The sequence below is a fragment of the Folsomia candida genome, unplaced genomic scaffold (assembly GCF_002217175.1).
Source record: "Folsomia candida strain VU population unplaced genomic scaffold, ASM221717v1 Fcan01_Sc015, whole genome shotgun sequence".
Lineage (NCBI taxonomy): Eukaryota > Metazoa > Arthropoda > Collembola > Entomobryomorpha > Isotomidae > Folsomia > Folsomia candida.
The window spans coordinates 404304-427110 of NW_019091207.1; the positions used below are offsets into that span (position 1 = coordinate 404304).

Below are 22807 nucleotides of genomic sequence, written 5' to 3' on the forward strand. Positions count from 1 at the left end.
CAGGCAGGTAGAGAGCTTGAATGTTGACAGCTTGAGGTAAGGTTTATGTCAGTTGATTAACAGACAGTACCGTGATCGTTTGCAGAATACATTGCAAAAATCTGAATTTTATTTCTTAACGAGCTCACCAGTAGATTTTTTCGTAATAATGCATTCATAGTTAAAAGTTTGAGCTGAAAGACGTATTTTACTCGTAATTAATAATAAATTCAATTATTTCCTCTGAAATTGCCAATTAAGCGTGTCTCACATTTCCACTTTAGCCATGTTCCTGTTTGTTTTAATAAGTACACAAATTTTCCTGGGGAGCATAGCTTCCGTGCAGTGTGTTCCCTTGCCATTAATAATTCCGGGTAATTATGGACTTGACGTAGTTAATGAAAATGGTGTCGGAGGGGAGAGCGTGAAAGGTCAGAGGCAAGTCCAGCGTCCAGATTACCCGATGGGGAGAAATGGGCATCTCGAAGGTAATAAGTAGATTTACTGGAACCAGTGTTTCGTTTTGGAGTGGGTCCAAACAGCGTCCAAAATAATTTTGGACGTCCAAAACTGTCCAAAATAATTTTAGACGTCCAAAACTGTCCAAAATAATTTTCTACGTCCAAAACTGTCCAAAATAATCTGAGACATGCAAATTCAAAATAATTTTGGACGTACAAAATGCCCAATAGCGTCCAACATTGGAAAATGGGCAAAATATTACCAATTCTTTATTAATAACGACCTTTTTGCAAATTTATGCACAGATCTCCCATTCATTTTGAGCATTTTGGTGTCTGTGTAGAACCAAATTTGGAAAACAAATTTGTTTTAACGTGTTTTCTTAAGAGAAATAAAGAAATTTTCTAAACCACGCTGTATTACAGACCAAAATGCTCAAAATTAATGCAAGATTACGGATACGTACATACGTCAACGGATTAGCGAAAGATTCAATAATGACAAATTTGCAAGATTTTGTCCCATTTTCTAATTTGGACATTCGGTCCAAAACTAAATATTTGGATTTGGACGCCTGTTTTGGACAGTACAGAGTAGTGGTTAAAACCCATAGCGAAACCCTGACTAGACGAATTTACATAAGTGAATTAAAAATGTATAACCTATCCTTGTCTTGTGAATCCAACCATATCCGTTTACTTATTTACATATCTAGTTCCCATAAATCCGAACCCGTCACCATTCCAAAGCAGCATGAATAATCTAGTCAACTCGCTAACTTCCTCGGTTCGTGGCATCATTCAAACCGGGCAACACGGTCTCCTCCGCGCGATCGGAACTGTGGACAGAACAGTCAACGATGTCCAAACGGCCGCAGAGAATTCCACGTTCGCCTTAGTTTCCGAGGGGCAAAAGGCCTTTGCCAAAATATATGACCAGACGCCACAACAAGTCAACAGATTCATTCAACGGATCGGAACAGTGCGAGATAACCGATTGTACACACAGTTTAATGATTTAGTAAATCAGTGGAGAGACAACAGGAATAAATTGTATGAGACTTTTACACAACACGGACACGAAGTAAGTATGAGAACGAATCTTAATTGGTCTAATTCACAGTGGCCGCGGAAGGGTGGGGACAATGTCCCCAGCAATATTATGTATGCGGCGTGGTTTACAAAATTTCTTAATTTCTCAAAAGAAAACATGTTAAAGTTTTTCCAAATTTTGCGGTATTAAATACCAAGAAAAATGCTCAAAATTAAGGGGAGATTATGTACATACAGTGACCGCGGAAGGGTGGGGACAGGGGGACAATGTCCCCACGGTTGTTCGATGTCCCCATCATTGGCCATGTTATATAAACCCCTCTATCCTAAAGCGTTAATATTCCCGGATGTCCCCACGGCATCCGCGGCCACTGGTCCAACTGTTGACAATTTGACAATAAATTGATTAAATTCATCTTCATGGTCGAACCGAACCAATGCGTAGCGTACAAAAATATGGAAAATACATAGTTATGTATGATTATTATTTTCAGGTCCATGATGTACTTCAAAATGCGTTTTACGGTGCCAACGAGCAGTTGGGGGTTCAAAATCTGCCTAGAATGAAGCTAGGGTGGTACACTAACTAACTAACAACTGATTTTATTGTTTATTCCTATTATCGTCCCAAAATATGTATGTAAACGTTGGGAATTTTTTAATCAAATGTATTTACATGTGTTATTACTACATACTTATCATTAGTTTGTATTCATCCGTGTTTGAGGCCTTTAAAAAAATTGATACTACTTCGCCCGTCAGTATTAATCAGGAGAATCTCATTGACACTAATTTGATGTACGAATTTATGCATCTGTCCACTCCACAAGTGATTTTTGACGCGTTGATGAAACCTATAAGAATATGTACGTTTTGTAGCTACATAAACTTGCGCTATATTTTATTTTAGACGTACAGATTTGTCAATAGAGAAAACATCGGAAACATTGTAATTTCTTGTAATTTTCATATTTTATAAATAGTATTAAAATAGTGAAAAGGTGGGTAGATTTTTATGCGGAATTGTCTCCGAGTAAGCTTTAAAACATCTTCTTCTTCATCTGACATTATGTAAATATGTATAAAGTCACAGAGAACTTGACAATAAAATGGTCCAGCATTTATTAAAGTACTTATAACATGAATATGTAAATGAGCCACATTATGTATGTATGTATGTAAATATGAGTGGTAAGTGTCTCGAATAAATGAGATGAATTAGGCCGATGTGATCAAAAGCTTAATATGATATTTCCGGCACTCCGCCAGCAGAATCCTTCAACCCGAATTGTCGCAGTTGACATTGTTGCAATATATATCCTATTATTAGAATAAAAAGAGCGCAGTATATACGTGACATCCTAAAATATCAATTAATTGCTTGGTACATACACACTTACGCCATACTTTTAACCTCACCACAAATCGCGACAAGTTCGGCAACAAGTAATTTTCTAGTCCGGACAAGTTGGGTCATATTTATGAAACGATGATGATGGGGAACGTTCATATAGTACGTTAACAAAGAAACACCGATTTTTGGACCACCCACCCTTCCTCACTAATGTTAAGCTTAATGCGAGTAAGACCCAGAACCAGTGGCCGCGGAAGCCGTGGGGACATTAACAGGGAAGGTGGGGTTTATGTATATAACATGAGCAGACGATGGGGACATCAAATAACCATGCGACATTGTCCCTCGGTCCCACGCTTCCGCGGCCACTGGCCAGAACTACCCACCCACTTTTTTACTAACGTAATTTATGCACGTCCTCATCCTGCAAATGATCCTGTGCAAAATAATATTCGCACAATATCTATTACCCCACCGACGCTTCATCCCTTCTTCGCATTACCAGCTAGACGTTCAAACCACGCAAACTGTGCCATTTTCATTTTCAAAACAATAATCCCATAACTTTCCTTTTGTGCGTCATACATAATTTACCCCGTTGTGCAAATATTATTTACTGAAAAACAACGTTACCAACCTTACCATGAAGCTCATTTGCACCTTCTCCGTGCTGATTATTCTCCTTCTGTATGAAGAAATAGGTGCCGCACCGAAACCCGATTGGAACAAGGTTATTCAGGACAAAGTTGGCGAGGACGAGGCACAATCTCAAGTTCCCGTTTGGGCAAGGAAGGCAGGATTCCGTGTGAAACAGAGACGAGTTTTGTCTGAGAATTCCCCAGGAGAGGAAAATGATGCCAATGTCGAGACGAAAAAACCAGACGAGATTATTAAAGAGACGGAAATCAGCTTATCTTCTTCCTCACCAGATTTGTTGTCAGCTCCTCGTGATGAAATTGGCATTACGAGATCAGATTCCAAGATACAGCAACACCAACCCGCTGCCGGCTTTCCAGAAATCCTGCCAGAGGACTTCGAGCCGAAACAACGTCGGAATAATAAAAATGATGGAATTTCACAAGAAAAGGAAGACCCTGAAGAGAGTCAGGGAGGACATGGTGGCTACGAATATGAGGAGGAAGAGCCGGAATGCCCTGAAACACAATTTTGGCATATAAGAGGTCAACGCTGCGTGCCGATAGTTTGTCCAGGTTAGGACACGTACTTACACTTATTAGATTCGCATACATGTTTTGTGAATGTATGTATATACACTAACAATGGAGGTTTTCCAGAGTATGCTCTCCGATTTTTGAGCAAATTAGTGTCAATCGATGGCAAATTTAATTAGTATGAAATTTGCAAAAGACATGATCTCCCAATGGACACGTTTGGCAGAGATATTTGCATCCGAAGAGGAGAAAACGCGCAGTAAATTTGGAAAGTGCAAAATTTGTCGACTTTAAGGCGCGTTTTCTCCTCTTCGGATGTAAATATCTCTGCCAAACGTGTCCATTCGGAGATTGTGTCTTTTCCAAATTTCATATTAGTTGGGATCGATTGACGCTGATTTGGTCAAAATCTGAGAGCATACGCTGGAACACCTCCCTTAACTTTTGCTTGCCATCCAGGCGGCAACAACTGGCGAGATGATGATGGAAACTGCATCTTACGACATCGCCGACGAGGGGGAAGGTGGTCAAAGAAATACAGTAAAAAATTCGGCGTTCCTTCCAGAGTAAGAAATCTATTTCCCATATAATATTTTTTCAAAAATGTAATATCATCATTTCTTGTCATCTGTTTTGATTCAGACCGTAACTGGACTTGGAAATGGGCACTGGGTTTCTGGATAGCAGGATGCAGCACGAAATCCATATTTTCCGTCCTCGAATGCCTACCTGTTCTTGGACAGAATACATATTCCGAACTTTAATCATGTAGGAATTAACCCCGATCTTTGCATTTACTATGTTTGTTCCAGAGCGATGCTGCATGCATGCTAACGGTTTTGTACAAATTTCATACTTTCTCCAGTGTCATTCGTTTAATTTTTAGCATAATTCTTACTTGTTACACTATTTATAACGTGCATGAAATGACGCTACATAATAATAAAAATTAGTATTCAGTATATGTATGAAAGTTGTTCTTGGATTTTTCATATCAACTCATCATTCAGCACACCAAACGCCTTCAATTTTTCTTGATTTCACTAACTATTTATGTACATGACTATTTATTTCCGTAAAACATGACCAGTAAAATCTAGGATAAAGCACAATTTTTTATGATAAAGATGCTAAATTGTTCATCCGTGTAACTCATCCTTTTCAAGGGTAAACTTATAGAAAGCAACATTGACATTGCAGTCATGTAATTCATTTTGTCCTCTTTTTTTCTCATCCTCGGCCAGCCTCCTGTTTCAGTGCATCAACAGTTTACATATTTATGTCCCGAAGCAGCAGTCTCGACTCGACGAGTTTTCCAGCCGAGTTTCCATGTTGGTCAGTGGCCGCGGAAGGTGTGGGGACAATAAGATTAAAGGAGGGAAGGGTTTGTATAAGATGGGCAGATGATGCCGACACTGAATAACCATGGGGACATTGTTCCCACGCTTCCGCGGCCACTGATGGTGGTTTGAGTTAATGGAAGGCAAACATGGCATAAGCCCCAAGTTCCGTGATCACAGGAAGAGAACGTGCCCCATTATGTTAACCATAATTTGAATGTTTTTGATCCGTGAAGAAAGCATCCCTTTTGGGAATACATCATGCACTCACTCACTCACTGTTTAGCAGGAGGAATTTTCAAACAAGGTTTGCATATGTATGTAACGAAAAGGGCAAAATATAAAAGTACCACTGGGGAATCCATCGCGTTTGACGTCATCAGTGGCCGCGGAAGCCGAGGGGACATGTGGGGACATTGCCATTGTAAGATAGGGGAGGGAGAGGTTTGTAGATGATGGGGACATCGAACAACCGTGGGGATATTGCCCCTCCTCTGTCCCCACGCTTCCGCGGCCACTGTACGTCATACCTGTACATCCAACATACTGATGATGCCACCACATCGTTAAATCCATTCTGTCCTGTTCGAAAAACACTTTTGGAACTTAAATAATGCGATTGCGTCAATTCGACTGACCCATTATCAATGGTTGAACCTGTATCTTCTGGCAGAAGAACGTAATGTGATAAAATTCAAATGTCTGTATTGTTTACACAAGGGAATTTCTCACCATCAAGGAGAGGATTTCGCAAGGCGAAACTGTTGGCAAATTAGATCAGATCTGTTTTGCGTGATAATGTTAACCAACTGTTTCTCGTGGAGAGTACACTCTTAAAAAATTGGTATCAATCGTCGCCGCATATGTGACTTCACTAAATGGTGATAAAGTTTTTTCCCGCATGGTGACAAATTGTCACTGGCTGGTGTTAATTCTTGTGGTATTATCTTTATGATTTAACACACTCATAAAATCTTCATTTTCGCCAAATGTGACATTTTTTTCGCCAAAAGGTACTTTGGAACCCTCGTGCTAAAAATGCCATAAAGTGGGTAAATTTTTTTTTCGCCAAACGGGATTTCGCCAAACTTCTCCGACTACCGTTAATTTTACCACCATTAGGTGAGAAACATTATCACCGCACGGTGAAGTCACATACATATGCGCACTGTTCGGTGTGCATATGTTAACACCGCGTTATTAAGAGTGTGGAACTTTCCCTACGTCTCTTAATGCCTGGCTTTCACTGCTTTCACCACGAAAGGAATGCACTCCTCACTTTCTCCTCTCTCTCAGCACCCAGAACCTTTCAGTCTGTTCGAGAAGTTCTCTCTTGAACATATCATCACCCACTCGCTGGCTACCTGTTGTTGTTATTATCCTGGTATCAAATTTATTACCACTTTTTCGCCATGGCCAAGCTCCTCCATATCGTCGTCTTAGGCCTGATTAGCGTGTCATTCCAAGCCCTTCTGGCATCCAGTTTCCCCACCGAATCATCACCCGTTATTGTCGACAGAAATGGCGAAATCCATCCCAATATTGCACGATATTCTCACGAAACCCCGGAACACGACTTGGCCTCTCTGCTCGACAATAATCATGGCGATTATGAGGTCGAAGAGGAGGAAGAGGTTGATTGTCCTTCGCGTCAATTCTGGCACATTCGGGGACAACGCTGCGTACCGCTGGTGTGCATTGGGGGCAACCGATTTCGAGATCCGGCCAGTGGAGAATGCCTTATTAGAAAGTCATTTGCCCAGTTTGGAGATTCCTCTGGGGGAGAGAGAAGCTTGTCGAGATATAATGCGTAATTTACTAATTATTGTTACACAGTGGCCGCGGAAGGTGTGGGGACATTTGGGGACGTTAACATTGTAGGATAGGGGAGGGAGAGGTTTGTATAAGATTGGCAGATGATGGGGACATCGAATAACCGTGGGGACATTGTCCCCCTGTCCCCACACTTCCGCGGCCACTGTTTTTATACGTAACTCGGTAAAGTTAATATTAATAATCCCATCCTTAAATGTTTCACATTTGATAAAGCAGAAGAACCCAGTCAATTGGCAAGGGAAACAAGGGAAGGTTGCGATTTGGACTGCCTACAAAGGTCAAGGGCTAAAAAATGATGCAAGGACTCCACAACTTTCTCCATCATCACATCATCTAGAAATTCCGAAATAGTTTTGGACACATTACCCTGAAAACTACATCACCTGACTTAGAAGTTATGTATGTATATACAAAATGTAGATACAAATTTATAAAATTCAGTAGTAAATACTTTTTTGAATGTGATAAGCATGAAATATTAGTAACAATAAAACGGGGTGTTTACAAAATAGATGAATTATTTTTTGGACGCATACATACAGTCTTTTAGTTCTTGCACGTATTTATACATATCTCGAACCTAGCTGCACCCAATTATTTTGTTCCTTGAGGCAAACCTTGAGAAATATCAGGTTGCATGTTCTAAATTGTAAATGGCAAAATATTTGGCGAGAGGAAAGTAGTATTTTTTGTAGCAATTTTTCATTATTCTAACAAGGGAAGGTCCCCGACTGCTTATCGTGTCCAGGGTACCCACTATGTTTTTTAGAATCTGCTAGGACCCCAGATGAAGGATTCATTCATATTTCCGTGTAAAACTCATATTTGGCGTCGTGCCGTGGCGCCAAATTCGCCAAATTTGAATGTTTTTATTTTTGAAACCGCCATAACTTTTGAAATCCTAGATGGATTTTAAAAATTTTTGGCAAAACTCATGACAATGAGTTCAACTTTCTTATCCCATGAAATTTTTTCCAAAATTATAGATTTTAACTTTTAGCAAAATTTCGAAATTTTCTTAGAAATGGGGGTTCGTCGAAAAAATGCCAAAAATATCTCAAAAATTAGAAATGTTTTATTTTTATTTTTTTTCTCCAAAATTTCGACTTTTGTGATCAATAAAAATTTGAAAATCCGACATAAACTGCAAAAGTTATGGGGGTTTGAAATTGGTCGAAGATGCAAATTTTTAAGTTTGGCGCCACGCCATGGCGCCAAATATGAGTTTTACACGGAAATATGAATGAATCCTTCATCTGGGGTCCTAGTAGATTCTAAAAAACATAGTGGGTACCCTGGACACGATAAGCAGTCGGGGACCTTCCCTTGTAAGTCGTGTAAATGCCAATAATAATTTTGCATTAAAAAAAGTAATTCAATAAAATCCTTACATACACATGGCCAATCTTGGCCATACTTTCACGACCAGATTTAGCCATGCCATTCATTCCGGTGAAACTGGACTTGGCTAAAAAACGTTGAAGGGAGATTACGCGTAACTTGGGTAATTGATTTGTAAATTATGTATTTCCAATTAACTCGTGTACAATTTCCGTATTTCGACCCTCCCAGTGGGAACATTTCACACCCACCATTCAACATTTACTTTCATCCAACTCCTCAATTGACTTAAAGATCTATATAAATGTGACACCATTTATCTCTCATTGAATCATTTAACTAGTCCCCAAGTCGTAGTAAAATCGACCCTTTAGGTCCCATCAAATGTATCGGGTACAAGGTAACCTCAAGTTAAATACCTGCAATACTGCCGATATTTCAGATGGAACCAACAAATCATTGTGTAAAACTGATAATGAATGCTGACGCATTTTTTAAGTTTATATTATTATTAATTTTTAAACTAGTTATAATGACGTAAGTAAAAACGCATAGCTGGAAATGTTAAAATATTTTTATTATGCTTTCAGCTAGGCTGACTCGTATGCAATTTTTCAAAAAGCATACTAAAATACGAAATTTATTTACTCAAACGAGGTTGGAACTATGTACATACGAGGTGTTTGTAGGTGAACATACCTAAAATTACGTAAAACACCTCCTATTTAGGTGTTTTACATTTTTCTAATTTTTCATAAACTTTATGTATGCATGTCTGCCGTCAAATTCCAACGGGCCCTTACACCCACACTGGTTCAGGATGTTATATTATTGATGGATGTTAAATGCACCACCCCATAAATGCAGTTATTCACATACAATTGCAGTTATAACGTATTAAAAATAGTAACCTTGAACTCAACAATGGCCACATATTTACATTGATTTGTGAAGCTTTAAATATTAAAATAATGCAAATTATCTCGTCATCCCACAAACAATACTAATTATTTCTTCGCTGCACTTTGAAACCGTGTGATGCTTCCTTAACATTCCATTTAAAATGTACGATTAAAGTAAAAACATGACCACGTTGTTACAATTCGACACAATATTTCCGCTTTAACAGAAAAAAATCATTATGAAATTTATATTACAAATTTATACTACAAGTTTGCTAGTGATTTTATTAACAATTTCGAATAATCATGTAAACGCATGTTCTAGAAAATTACTTAAACGGGTTCAGAAGTTCGTTGTGGACCACGAGGACGGTACTCAGGTACTTATTTTCCATTTACATTTTAACTCGGTCATGAAATAATTCCAACATTTAAAAATATTGCAAGACTACGTTTTTAAAATTTCCGAAAATCCCCATTAATATTTCTTGAGTTTAGTCAAAACTTATTGAATAAACCCTCTCAAAATTATTCTGACATGTCCTCGGAACATTTTTCATACGCAAGTTTTAACTCATGAGATATGCGGAGTTACGCAAATTTTGAAAACATTGCTTTCCAAACTGCTTATTATTTCCATACTTGTACAGAAAATGCACAACACTTCTCCGCCCCCAGTACCACTTTCAAGTCTGGTAGACGCCGCAAACCGTAAACCAAAAACTACCAAACCACCACCCCCAAAAAGTCCGACAACTACGACGACTGTAAAACCAAACCCACCTTTAAGAAATATTAGCACGACAAAACCACCACCAAATGTGACACAAAAAACCACAACAACGTTAAAGCCACATGTAACGACATTAACGCCCAAGATGCACTTGCAAAGTTCGACTTTAAGCAGCATACCGACCCTTAAGAGCACAACATTGAAACCCGTCACAAAAAGTACGTCACCAAAACCAGTGATACTCACGACCCCAGTGGTGCAAGTGACGCTACCAAGTATCAAAACCACCACACCGCCGATTATAGTAGTAAAATTTACGACCTTCCCTCCGACAACTATACCCCCTCCACTCCCAGTATTCACGACAACGCCAAAGCAAATTACGCAAACGCCAACACAACCTGTACTATGGATATCAATGGCCCCAGTGGAAATTACGCCTCGCCCCACAGAATCCATAGTGCCTCAACGCACTTCAACATCTACAACGCCACAAATTATCAAAACGACCACAGTACCGAATATAGTGACAAAATTTACTACCTTCCCTCCAAAAACTACACCCCCTCTAATCCCAGTAACTCTAAAGCAAATTTCGACTCACATTACTGAAACACCAACACAACCGACATCAATACCCCCAAAGATAATTACGTCTCGCCCCACAGAATCGATGGTGCATCAACTTACTTCAACATCTCCTACAGTGCCACCTATAAAAACAACAACATTGCCGAATATAGTGGCAAAATTCACGACTTTCGAACCTAAGAAAATTACACCCCCTCCAATCTCACTATTCACAACAACGCAAATTCCGACCCACATTACTGAAACGCCAACACAACCGACATCACTGCCCCCAAAGATAATTACATCTCGTGCGACAGAATCGATATTGCCTCAACCCACTTCATTAGTTCCTACAACGCTACCACTTATCAAGACAACCAAATCGCCGAATCTAGTGGCAAAATTTACAACTTTCGAACCGAAGACGGCCACACCCCCTCCAGTCCCAGCTTTCACGACCCACATTACTGAAACGCCAACACCAGCGGTACTACGGACATCAATGCCCCCAAAGATAATTACGTCTCGTCCCATTGTGTATCAACTCACTTCAACATCCCCTACAATTATCAAAACAACTACATCGCCGAATATAGTGCCAAAATTTACGACCTTCCCTCCGGAAACTACACTTTCTCCAATCCCATTATTCACGACAACTCCAAAGCAAATTTCGACTCACATTATTGAAACGCCAACACCAGCGGTACTACGGACATCAATGTTCCCAACGAAAATTACACCTCGCCCCACAGAATCGATAGAACATGAACGCACTTCAGCATCTCCTCCAATCAGCATAGCCCCGCCGGAACCTTTCACTCAAGCCCCATCCCCGCCTCCAATTCAAGTTACTGAATCCGCACTTCAGCTTCAAATTACTGAAGCACCACATCCACCTCAGATCACAGAAATCATGCAAGCTCGAACAACTGAAGCATCTATGGCAAAAGCCCCGCAGCAAATTCCAGTTACTGAAGCACCTCGGCCTACTCCTCTTACTGAAGTTCGTCAGTTACAAATTACTTCAGCGCCCCAGCCAACTTCAGCTACTGAAGCGCCTTCGAGAATAATAATTACTTCAGCTCCGCTGCAAATTCTAGTCACTGAACCAAGCCGGCCAATTCCAGTCACAGAACCGTTCCCGCCAAATCCTGTTACAGAAGCACCTCCGCAAATTCCAACGAATGGAGCATTTTCGCAAATTCCGTTTACTGAAGTGCCAAGGAAAATTCTTGTCACTGAAGAACCCCTGCCAATTCTTGGTACTGATGCGCCTCCGCAAATTCCTGCAATGCGAGCATTTCAGAAAAATCCAGTCACTGAAACGCCCTCGCTAATTCCAGTCACTGCAGCACCTCCGCCAATTCAAATGACTGAAACACCTCCGCCAGTTCCTATCACTGAACCACCTCCGCAAATTCGAGTGACTGAAACACCCCCGCAAATTTTAGTCACTGAACCAGCTCCGCCAATTCAAATCAATACAGCACCTCCGATAATTCCTGTCACTGAACCACCTCAGCCAATTCCTGCTAATGAGGCATTTCCACAAATTCCATTTACTGATGTCCCTACACCAATTCCTGTCACTGAAGCATCCCCGCAAATTCCAGTCACACAACCACCTCTGCAAATTCCTACCACTGAAGCACGTCCGCAAATTCCAGTTACTCAAGCACCTCGGCCTACTCCTCTTACTGAAGTTCGTCAGTTACAAATTACTTCAGCCCCCCAGCCAACTTCAGGCACTGAAGCACCTCCGACAATTCCAGCCACCGAACCAAGCCGGCCAATTGAAGTCAGTGAAGCGCCTCCACTAATTCAAGTTACCGAAACCCCTCAGTTAATCCCAGTCACAGAACCGTTCCCGCCAATTCCTGTTACAGAGGCAGTTCCGCAAATTCCAGCAACGGGAGCATTTCCGAAAATTCCGTTTACTGAAGTGCCAAGGAAAATTCCCGTCACTGAAGCACCCCTGTCAATTCTTGTTACTGATGCGCCTCCGCAAATTCCTGCAATGCGAGCATTTCAGAAAATTCCAGTCACTGAAGCACCCCCGCAAATTCCAGTCACAGAACCACATCCACCAATTTCAGCTACTGAAGCACCCCCCCAAATTCCAGTCACTGAAGCACCCCCGCAAATTCCTTTCACTGAAGCACCCCCGCAAATTCCAGTCACAGAACCACATCCACCAATTTCAGCTACTGAAGCACCCCCCCAAATTCCAGTCACTGAAGCACCCCCGCAAATTCCTTTCACTGAAGCACCCCCGCAAATTCCAGTCACAGAACCACATCCACCAATTTCAGCTACTGAAGCACCCCCCCAAATTCCAGTCACTGAAGCACCCCCGCAAATTCCTGTCACTGAAGCACCCCCGCAAATTCCAGTCACAGAACCACATCCACCAATTTCAGCTACTGAAGCACCCCCCCAAATTCCAGTCACTGAAGCACCCCCGCAAATTCCAGTCACTGAAGCACCCCCGCAAATTCCAGTCACAGAACCACATCCACCAATTTCAGCTACTGAAGCACCCCCCCAAATTCCAGTCACTGAAGCACCCCCGCAAATTCCAGTCACTGAAGCACCCCCGCAAATTCCAGTCACAGAACCACATCCACCAATTTCAGCTACTGAAGCACCCCCCCAAATTCCAGTCACTGAAGCACCCCCGCAAATTCCAGTCACAGAACCACATCCACCAATTTCAGCTACTGAAGCACCCCCCCAAATTCCAGTCACTGAAGCACCCCCGCAAATTCCAGTCACTGAAGCACCCCCGCAAATTCCAGTCACAGAACCACATCCACCAATTTCAGCTACTGAAGCACCCCCCCAAATTCCAGTCACTGAAGCACCCCCGCAAATTCCTGTCACTGAAGCACCCCCGCAAATTCCAGTCACAGAACCACATCCACCAATTTCAGTTACTGAATCACCCCCGCAAATTCCTGTCACTGAAGCACCCCCGCAAATTCCAGTCACTGAAGCACCCCCGCAAATTCCAGTCACTGAAGCACCCCCGCAAATTCCAGTCACAGAACCCCGTTCACCAATTCTAGCTACTGAAGCACCCCCGCAAATTCCAGTCACCGAAGCAGCCCCGCAAATTCCAGTCACTGAAGCACCCCCGCAAATTCCTGTCACAGAACCCCGTCCACCAATTCTAGCTACTGAAGCACCTCCGCAAATTCCTGTCACTGACGCAGCCCCGCAAATTCCAGTCACTGAAGCAGCCCCGCAAATTCCTGTCACTGAAGCACCCCCGCAAATTCCAGTCACAGAACCCCGTCCACCAATTCTAGCTACTGAAGCACCCCCGCAAATTCCTGTCTCTGAAGCACCCCCTCCTGCTCCGCAAATTCCATTGACTGAAGTACCTCCGCGAATCCAAGTAACTGAAGCATCTCCGCCGATTCCTGCTACGGGAACATTTCCACAAATTCCATTTACTGAAGCCGCAATTCAAGTCACGCAAGCACCCCCGCCAATTCAACTGACTGAAGCACGGCCGCCAATTCCAGTCCCTGGAGCACCCCCGCCAATTCCTGTCACTGGCGTACCCCTGCCAATTCACACGACTGAAATCCCTAATCAAATTCTACCCACAGAAGCACCTCCCCCTATTCAAATAGCACAAACCATACAGCAAATTCCAACTACTGAAACACCCCGACGCATTCAAGTCGCTGAAGCAATCTCGCCGATTCAAAGTACTGAAGCACCAACTTTCAATCATAATACTCCAGCCCCGCTTCGAATCCAGATTACCGATAGCACACCCCCAAATCAATTCAGCGAAGCCCCATTACTCATTACAAATACTGCAGTATTACCGTCACAAATTATTGGAGCACCACTGCCCCCATAAGTATATGTACACCAAAATTCTTTCTCTGCCAGTGTTGAAAATGGTTGCTCTATTCTAGCAGAGAATGGATGTGACCAAATAACAGAGCTTTAAATTCCTTTTCATTATTATCAGAGAATATAAGGTGTATTCGCAGAGTTATGGAAAAAATGTTTCACAAAAAGTATCGCAAAATCTGACTGCGCAGGAGTAACCAAATAACATGTATTTATTAACTTCAACAGAAATGATCCGACTTCAAGGCTGCTCTGCTATAGTTAGAATTATACTCAAATATTAAATTATTAAATTTTGACTAAAGTATACGCTACGGGGCCCATAGTTTTGGGAAAAAGTCTAACATAAATTTTCCCGACTTATATTTTTTCTAACCTATGAAAAGTTAACGTTATTAATACCGGTAAATTATGGTAGAGTCACACTCCAGATACTGGCATTGATTTGGTAATAACATCCTACCAGATTGGTAGTAGTTTGTTTCGCAGTGGTAAATGTTTGATTACCACAACATGGTAGTGCCCGTTATTACCATTGCCGGTAGAGTCATACATATATGTACTCTGGTCAGGCAGTAATGATTCAACACCGGTTTTAATACCGGTAAGAGTTTAAGGAGTAAGCCTGACGCACCTCCAGATTCATGCATAGTAATACATCTTTTGAAAACCCAGATCAATAAATATAACAACAGGTTTCAAATATTGTTATATAAGTGAAGCATTAATCTGTAATACGACAAATCAGTTTGCTATATTTTATAGATAAATATTTAGCTTGTTTGAAAAATTATTTCGAAATATAATTAGTTTTCAGATAATAATTACACAGATTTACGAATGATAAAACCCATCACTTTAATAAACACACATTCCAGACTTACTGTTAAACTGCATCCATATTTTTAAACTGAGATCCCAAGGGGGTCAGAAAAGTCAGAATAGACACGTAAGGATCCAGACCCCCAAAGGGAAAATACAGCAACGCCACGTTTCACTTCTTCCTAAAATGAGGCATACATATTTCAATCTACATGAAAGTTCTAACAAGCAGCAAGAAAGAATTTTTAATCAAATTTAACATGTCAAAATGTCACACATCTTCGGCACAAATTTGTGCAATGAAAGTAATAATATTATGTAACATGGTGGGTAGGCAAAGCTTCTTCTTGATATATCTTAGGATTAGTTCGTCAATCCATTTAAATGTCATTTTATGTAAAAAAAAAAACAATAATTCTGCAGTATCGCATTTTAATCAAGTTAACCGAAACAAGTTTAATTAATTTCGAGTTCGACACTCTATTCATAAATAAATACAATGTACATTCATAAATTTGAATAGGATTATCAGGGATTATCTAAACACATGGTGTATTTAATACTCATATGCTGTGCATATAGATATATATACATACGTATGTTTGTATCTGCATAAATATGTCAAACTTTTGAAAGCAATTAAATTTGTCATGAAAGTAGTGCATGCAATGTTTGAAATTGGTGTAAAAATTAAACAAATTAGGATTCTAAAAGAGAGACTTGTGTTCAGTAATTTATTGGAAGGTGCATCATAAATTCACAATTATCACAAATCCAAATATTGTGAAACTACTTTTATAAAGTGAAAAAATTCGTTATAAACAACATTTCATAAGTAATCTCGTGAATTGCAAGTAGAAATAATTAGCTTATTAAATTCCGGCAGTAATTACCAAAGGGAGGGCGGCCTGGTGGATACGAATTTGACCTTGAATAACCCCGGAACGGTTTGTCGTAGCGGGTCAAAATTTTGAACAGACGAGCATGTTATCCTCAGATAGTTGTGTGCAAAATTTCAGCCTTCTACTTTGAAAAATGCCTGCCCCACAGCCCCCAGAAGCTGAGACAGTCATTTCAAATAGTTCCAGAAAAAATCTCGCCCGTGTTTGCAAAAAATTTTATTTGAATATTCTGTTGAGGAATAGAAGTGAGCTATTGGTGACAATTGACGAAGAACTATTTTCCCTACAAGTTACTAATTGGGTTCGAAGAGCTTACTACACGACAAATGCCGAAAAAAAATTCAAGAAATTTGGTGCTTTTCAGTGAGGAGAACTTTTTTAAACAGTTGATGGTCGTGGGTGCAATGTCCTGTCGTGGTGTCCTCCCACTTATCAAAGTCCCCCAAAAAGTGAAGGAATCTTCGAAGTATTATGTGGACCTTGTACTGAAACCACTTTTAGAATACAATTTTCCTAATTTGCACGGTAAAATAATAATTAAGGTGATTTTTCATCATGACGGAGCGTCCTCCCAGACGGCAAAGTTGACCCAAGATTATGCAAATGACCTTGAACCTAGATTGGGGATAAAAATCATTTGGAATAGTGAAATACCTATACAATCCCCTGATATAAGTCAAATCGACTTGTTTGAGTTCGGATAGATGAAAAGAAAATCTTTCTGTGGGGACCGAATTTTTTAGACGGAGTTTGGAAAAAGTTGAAACGAGTGTCTCAACTTCTGGGGGCTGTGGGGGAGGTATGAGAGTTGAATTTTTGCACACAACTATCTGAGGATAACATGCTCTTCTGTTCAAAATTTTGACCCGCTACGACAAACCGTTCCGGGGTTATTCAAGGCCAAATTCGTATCCACCAGGCTGCCCTCCCTTTAGTATATATATTACATATTTAATTTACGGTATGATATGATTGCTACTTATTGAATAATAATGTCTTAATTTGTAGATAATTTTATATCTATAGGATATTCAGAACTCTTTGCGCATTTTCTTAAGCGAATTTATGTATAAGCTCGAAAACTGTATAATTTCTGCTTCCACTACAATTATCACAATAATTTTTGTACATTTGTATGTATAGACGGAGAACAATGCAAATGACAACGTTTGGCAGTATTAAAGTTTGATAAGCACTTTTATAGGTCAGGTTCTGCTGGATGATACTGGGGCGGCGGTGTGGGTGGATTGCGTCGTGGTTGGACATAGGTAATTTGTGAAGGAGGAGGAACTACGGGGACTCTTTCGCGTCTTTGACCTGGCAGAATGATCATCAACAAGTATTATGAAAGATGCATTTTCATTTAAGTAATTAACAAATTCTGCTAAAAAATGACTCACTCGTTTCCTCGCTGATGCCTCCATCCGGTTGTTGGCTGGTGATAAAATACTGACCACCTAAGACCATAATAGCGGTCGTAATACCTTTGACAATGTCCAACAAGGAGATTCCTGTCACCATTGAAATTGTCCCTCCGTTTAAGCCTGTGAATAATTATAAATTAAGCGAAATGTGCAATTAATTCAGACCATTTAGTGATAAGTGATGCATACCGGTTACTTCGAACCAATTGTAACGCGAGCTCCTTCTTAAAGCTTGGACAGAATCCATTTCAAAGTACACATGAACAAGAGAAAAGCTGGTTTTATTACTAAAGCAGAGAAAATTGTCAAACAGTATCATCTAAAATTTGTATTGCTAATTTTGGTCCTTAACCTTTAGGATCCCATTTCAAAATTGTTGTCACGAAAAATCGTATCACTAAGTCCCTAATTAATCTTCAATTAAATGCCCTTTAAGGCCCAAATAATTGTCAGCTATCTGTCCTCACGCACCCAAGCTGCTGAATCTTTTTCGACCACACTGACCCGAATTTTATTTTCAAGAAAAAACCAACGGAATATATTTGTATTATCACATGCAATGATAATCCACAAAAACTACTTCCCATATACATATACTATTACCGTGGTGAAAAACCTATTAGTACAGCTTCGCATAGCCCGAACCAGAAATTTTTATCCCAGTGAGGCCTTATGTATTTGCCATGTCTGTCTTTCGGTCCACCGATACCATACACCCAAAACGGTTTGCCTTCAAATTTTGCAGGTGCCAAAAATAATCGAGTTCGCAAGTGAGCCAAATCTGTCGAGTGAGGTCATATAGATAGGTGGGTGGAATCGACACCAAACTTGAAAATATCGCTAGAAAGCTGAAATTCAGCACATTGAGTGCTAATGGCGTGTAATGAAAGACTCGGAGGGGAAATCTAAAAATATTTAACCAGAGGGACAATATGGGGTGGAGGAGGGAGATGACCCATACCGATTTTCAAAAATAGCCACAAACCTACATTGTCTGCAATTATACAATGTCCTTAGTCAAGGACGGACCGCTCCTAAATTTTTGTCCGAATTGACCGGACTGCGATTACCACACCCCGTGTTGGGAATGGTCGAATGTGTGCAGAATATTTGTTATTTTGTGGAGTATTTACAAATCCTTCCTTGACTACCAGGACCACTGTGACTTGCTTCTTTCAAATCTTCCAAAGTTTTATTTGCTATTCAGAAGTCATTTTTAGCCCCTATCCCAAATTCCAGCTGAAAATAGCAACTTTTAAAACCAGTATGGGTCACCCTCTAGAGTCACTAAGGTTACACATTGACCACTTTGAACTTCATATACTTTCATGAGAACCCATTCAGTATCCTATGCCGATTTTTATATTTTTACGACAATGTCTTAAAACCGGCATGGGTCACCCATAGGGTCCCCTCGGTAAGATTTTGCAATTTTACTTCATATTCTTTCAATAGAAGCCATTAGCAAGCTCTATACCAAATTTCAGCTTTCTATGACAATTTTGAAATTTTAGTGCATAGTACCCCATCCACTCAGACGACCCCCACCGGTCAACCACTTGACCAATTTCCCCATCTGCGAACTCGTTTCTAACTTTGTCCAATTTGCATATACTAAAAATTTCATGTGAATCGGGTCAGTCGTTTTGGCTCTAGCCTGTTCACGGACAGACAGACAGACGGACAACCATCACGATTCCATAAGCCCTAACTCGGGCGCCATATCAAAACCCTTCAATTTCATGCAATGTTTCCACGGTCGCCAAATTTGTAATTTTTTGAAAATACACGTATTTGTGTATACGGGATTCAACGCATTTTGTCGCGTATCCATGATATTCATGTATCTGGGACACAGGGTCAAATTTCAAAATTCCATGACATTCGTGGACTTGGGATTTGTGGGATGTTTTACAAATTCCATGACACTCGTGTACATGGGATTTAAGTGAAAATTTAATAAATTCCATGACATTCGTGGACTGGGATCCTAAAGGTTAATTAAATTATCTTACGGTATGTTCCAGTCCTTCATGGTGCTGTCGGACATGGGGCTCGAAGATATCTTCATCTCGTATTTTGTATCACGACAATTTGGCCGACATTTTTGACATTTCGTTGCAAGTCCTTCCTTGAATAAGGCTTCTATAAGAAATTAAGGATCGTGTACATATTTATTTCAACTAAATTTTTATTTTACCTATCCTATAAATTTTACTCACTTTCTTGCTCATGGACGCAAGTTTTCATTTCGTTAACTGTACACAATCTATGTCCAGGTTTTCCTATAATTTATGTAGGTTAAACAGATTGCACCCTTTAAAATTATGTCAGCACGAGAACATTTTGTACCTGGATAGGTGATCATTGTACAGTTGCAGTGTTTCGTAACGTTCTTTGAGAAACATTCGGACAAGCAATTCTGCTTGGAATACTTTTTGTAATATTCTAATTTAGCCATGCCACCTTCGTCGCTGAAATAACAACGACGGTGACTCTGATCAACGTCTTCCTTTATCTCACCATCGGCCAAGTAAACGGTTGGACGCACGGCGACCTGGGCTTCCACCCCAAACGCAATTGGTGCCCCAAACCGTTGTATTTGAGGCTCATCAAACGGATGATTTACCTGAACCTGAAATTCGTGGTAGTAAATTTAATTCGCATCTTTATTTAAAAGCTGACCAATCGATGATATTCTTTACCATGAAACCGACCCCTTCACCGTGTACGCAAGCTTTGTCAAGTTCTTCATGCTTCATGACGAAAGTTAAGCCGGAAGTTTTGCCCGGAAAATATTGCTTCCAAGGAATTGGAATCGTCCTGTTTTGTCCCTTTTCAGCAACATCGTCGCTGTCTCGATCAGATTTTACCTGTTGCCATTCAGTGAGCTCGTCTTCTTTGTACTGATGTCCAAATGCTGATTTTAACGCCTTGTTGCTAGATTAAGAAAAATATTTCGTACTATACAAAAAACTAATTTTAATTAAGGTACAAAATACCCGATAGATGAGTTAGTAATCTTACCGTCTAGTTGCAGCGGTTGGAATTCCGTTAAAGATGCAAGAACTTCCCCACTCAGAAAAATGCTCTTTAAAGACCTCCCCACAATCTAACTCCACTCCGTTGAGAAAGCACCGTTCAATTGCTTCCGAACAGTTTACCATTCCCTGCATAAAAGACAAAGAGAGAATGTATTTTAGTGATATGGTAAATAAATATTGCGGAAGAATCTCAAAAATGATGTAAATTTTCCAGACCTCTCGAATAAATGGAGCGACTTTTTCACTCATCTGTAACTCATAGTCCATTACTTCTTCATTCACATGAGCAATATTTCCTAATTCAAAGTTCCAGTTTTCCAAATGCTCGACGTTATTCAAACCAGCAAAGGTTGTATTGGGGGAGCAAACTTGATCAATGATTTGAATTACTCCTGCACTTTCATTTTTTGTCCATTTATTAGGCAGGTAATTTCGTAGCTCCCAATAAGTTCTGCGGGGTGTTAAAGAAGAATACAATTAGATGTCACAAAAAAATTGCTAAAATAATATTATCCTTACTCATGCGCAACATCGATTTGGTTGCGGGAGAAGCCCCCCGGAGGAGCAACGGTGACCCTGGGAAATTCCACATTTCCGATGTACATTTCCTCTGTTTCAGGGTTAATTACTAGCGGATGGCCCATTGTTCTGGTATGTCCCATTTGAACAATGACGTACACAATAGCACTTAACAGCGCAATTACGATCGCCCAAAAAACCCTAAGACAGGAAAAAAATGCTTTAGATAAATCACTCATAATTGAACCACTCGCGGAGCAGTAAGTACTGTACAAATGTACTTTCATAAACTTGGAAAACTGGGAACTAATTGATCTTGAGATTATTTTTACTGCTGGTAGATAACTATTCATTTTAATAAGCTCAAATAAAATGCTTTGTATTCAAATCAATTATATTTATTGGATTGAACCACTTCATCTGTCAAGGTTTATTAATTACAAATCTATTTGGTTCTAGCTCAACTTTACATCATCCCTTGAAAGTAATGAAGGCCAAATTAATGCATCTGATGACAATGCTACTTGTCAGTTGCATTTGTCATGCATCCCATGAAAACGAGTGGACACAGAAGACCGCTGTAAAGAACCTCGATAGAGTAGTAAAAGGTCAATCGGAACCGGGTTGTCTGTGCCCACGTGATGTAAATTCGACGGGAACTTACTTTTATTTCTGTGGCCATGAGCTGAAACCTGACCTGTGTCCCCCGGAAGCTATTATGCGGTGCGTCAATGGACGGGCTAAAGCAATTCAGTCGATGGTGTGCTCGTCGGGGTCTAAATGCGTCGAAATGACTAAATTGCCAGACGGAGGTACTTGCTCGCCCTGTGTACCTCATCGTTTAAGAACTTGCATATAACAATAGACTTGTGAAAATGATGAAGACGTAATGTATTAAATAATATGTTGAGCAATGATTGGTTTAAAATTTTCATGAAAAATGTACAAACTTTAAATTGATGCAATACATTCGATATGGGAAAAATTGTAATGTTATACTTATTTTCCAGTTTACTTATGTATAGATAAGCATATTTTAGGTACACATAAGCAATTTTTCTAGGCGAATAACCAGAATTTATACAATTCCATACATGTGTATATGCAACACTTGATATTTTGTATTAATTGCATTTGCATACACTTTAGATGCCCATTTTAGAAAAATATCAAGAACTTGATAACACCTTACCTCATCGAAACGTGTATGTTATCCGCAAGGCATTCCCTAAACCCTGGCAAATTCTTCAAGGCTTGAACGAGAAAGTTCCCCTGGTTGGGTTGGTATTCTGACCGGATGACAGATTCGCAACGGGATCGACTTCCTGCGCAGCATTCTTCCAGCATGTCGATGGCGACGTGGTCTCTTCCGGTGGGGGGAGGAGGAGGGGTAGGAATAGGATCAGGTACAACCTGTCTCCCTGCCCCCATATCCATGGCATACTCCTCAACGCCATGTCGCGAATTTCGAAGCAT

The 22807-nt window shown here is 40.3% G+C and overlaps 5 protein-coding genes across 6 annotated transcripts; 4 read left to right on the forward strand and 1 right to left on the reverse strand.

Moving 5' to 3' along the window:
- LOC110856302 lies at positions 1-2718 on the forward strand. Its single transcript, XM_022104786.2, has 3 exons — positions 1-467; positions 1157-1524; positions 1988-2718. The coding sequence occupies exons 1-3, from the start codon at positions 266-268 to the stop codon at positions 2081-2083; spliced, it is 666 nt and encodes a 221-aa protein (XP_021960478.2). The 5' UTR covers positions 1-265; the 3' UTR covers positions 2084-2718.
- A 608-nt stretch (positions 2719-3326) lies between these two features.
- LOC110856328 lies at positions 3327-5386 on the forward strand. The gene is made up of 2 exons (XM_022104813.2): positions 3327-3988; positions 5249-5386. The coding sequence occupies exons 1-2, from the start codon at positions 3491-3493 to the stop codon at positions 5384-5386; spliced, it is 636 nt and encodes a 211-aa protein (XP_021960505.1). The 5' UTR covers positions 3327-3490.
- A 1264-nt stretch (positions 5387-6650) lies between these two features.
- On the forward strand, positions 6651-7706 carry LOC110856382. Of its 2 annotated transcripts, none has more exons than XM_035856937.1 (2): positions 6651-7169; positions 7409-7706. In XM_035856937.1, the coding sequence occupies exons 1-2, from the start codon at positions 6772-6774 to the stop codon at positions 7482-7484; spliced, it is 474 nt and encodes a 157-aa protein (XP_035712830.1). In that variant the 5' UTR covers positions 6651-6771; the 3' UTR covers positions 7485-7706. The 2 variants fall into 2 exon arrangements, with proteins under 2 accessions (XP_035712830.1, XP_021960561.1); XM_022104869.2 differs by having other exon boundaries at positions 7412-7706.
- A 2385-nt stretch (positions 7707-10091) lies between these two features.
- Positions 10092-14624, forward strand: LOC110856329 (calphotin). Its single transcript, XM_022104814.1, has one exon. It carries the CDS (start codon positions 10092-10094, stop codon positions 14622-14624), a length of 4533 nt encoding a protein of 1510 aa, XP_021960506.1.
- A 5155-nt stretch (positions 14625-19779) lies between these two features.
- On the reverse strand, positions 19780-22807 carry LOC110856330 (pickpocket protein 28-like). Its single transcript, XM_022104815.1, has 8 exons — positions 22524-22807; positions 21332-21532; positions 21029-21263; positions 20796-20938; positions 20474-20708; positions 20121-20403; positions 19991-20053; positions 19780-19913 (listed from the first exon to the last, which is right to left on the reverse strand). The coding sequence occupies exons 1-8, from the start codon at positions 22805-22807 to the stop codon at positions 19780-19782; spliced, it is 1578 nt and encodes a 525-aa protein (XP_021960507.1).

What these genes read in the sequence shown, in the direction of transcription:
- LOC110856302 (XM_022104786.2), top strand. Translation starts at nt 266, where the DNA reads ATGTTCCTGTTTGTTTTAATAAGTACACAAATTTTCCTGGGGAGCATA. An exon ending in GAGAAATGGGCATCTCGAAG is followed by an intron (nt 468 to 1,156) that starts GTAATAAGTAGA and finishes TTACATATCTAG; the next exon opens with TTCCCATAAATCCGAACCCG. An exon ending in TTACACAACACGGACACGAA is followed by an intron (nt 1,525 to 1,987) that starts GTAAGTATGAGA and finishes TATTATTTTCAG; the next exon opens with GTCCATGATGTACTTCAAAA.
- LOC110856328 (XM_022104813.2), top strand. Translation starts at nt 3,491, where the DNA reads ATGAAGCTCATTTGCACCTTCTCCGTGCTGATTATTCTCCTTCTGTAT. An exon ending in GCTACGAATATGAGGAGGAA is followed by an intron (nt 3,989 to 5,248) that starts GAGCCGGAATGC and finishes TCCTCTTTTTTT; the next exon opens with CTCATCCTCGGCCAGCCTCC.
- LOC110856382 (XM_035856937.1), top strand. Translation starts at nt 6,772, where the DNA reads ATGGCCAAGCTCCTCCATATCGTCGTCTTAGGCCTGATTAGCGTGTCA. An exon ending in AGCTTGTCGAGATATAATGC is followed by an intron (nt 7,170 to 7,408) that starts GTAATTTACTAA and finishes CATTTGATAAAG; the next exon opens with CAGAAGAACCCAGTCAATTG.
- LOC110856329 (XM_022104814.1), top strand. Translation starts at nt 10,092, where the DNA reads ATGCACAACACTTCTCCGCCCCCAGTACCACTTTCAAGTCTGGTAGAC.
- LOC110856330 (XM_022104815.1), bottom strand. Translation starts at nt 22,807, where the DNA reads ATGCTTCGAAATTCGCGACATGGCGTTGAGGAGTATGCCATGGATATG. An exon ending in CCAACCGCTGCAACTAGACG is followed by an intron (nt 20,709 to 20,795) that starts GTAAGATTACTA and finishes TTCTTAATCTAG; the next exon opens with CAACAAGGCGTTAAAATCAG. An exon ending in TACAATGATCACCTATCCAG is followed by an intron (nt 20,054 to 20,120) that starts GTACAAAATGTT and finishes CATAAATTATAG; the next exon opens with GAAAACCTGGACATAGATTG.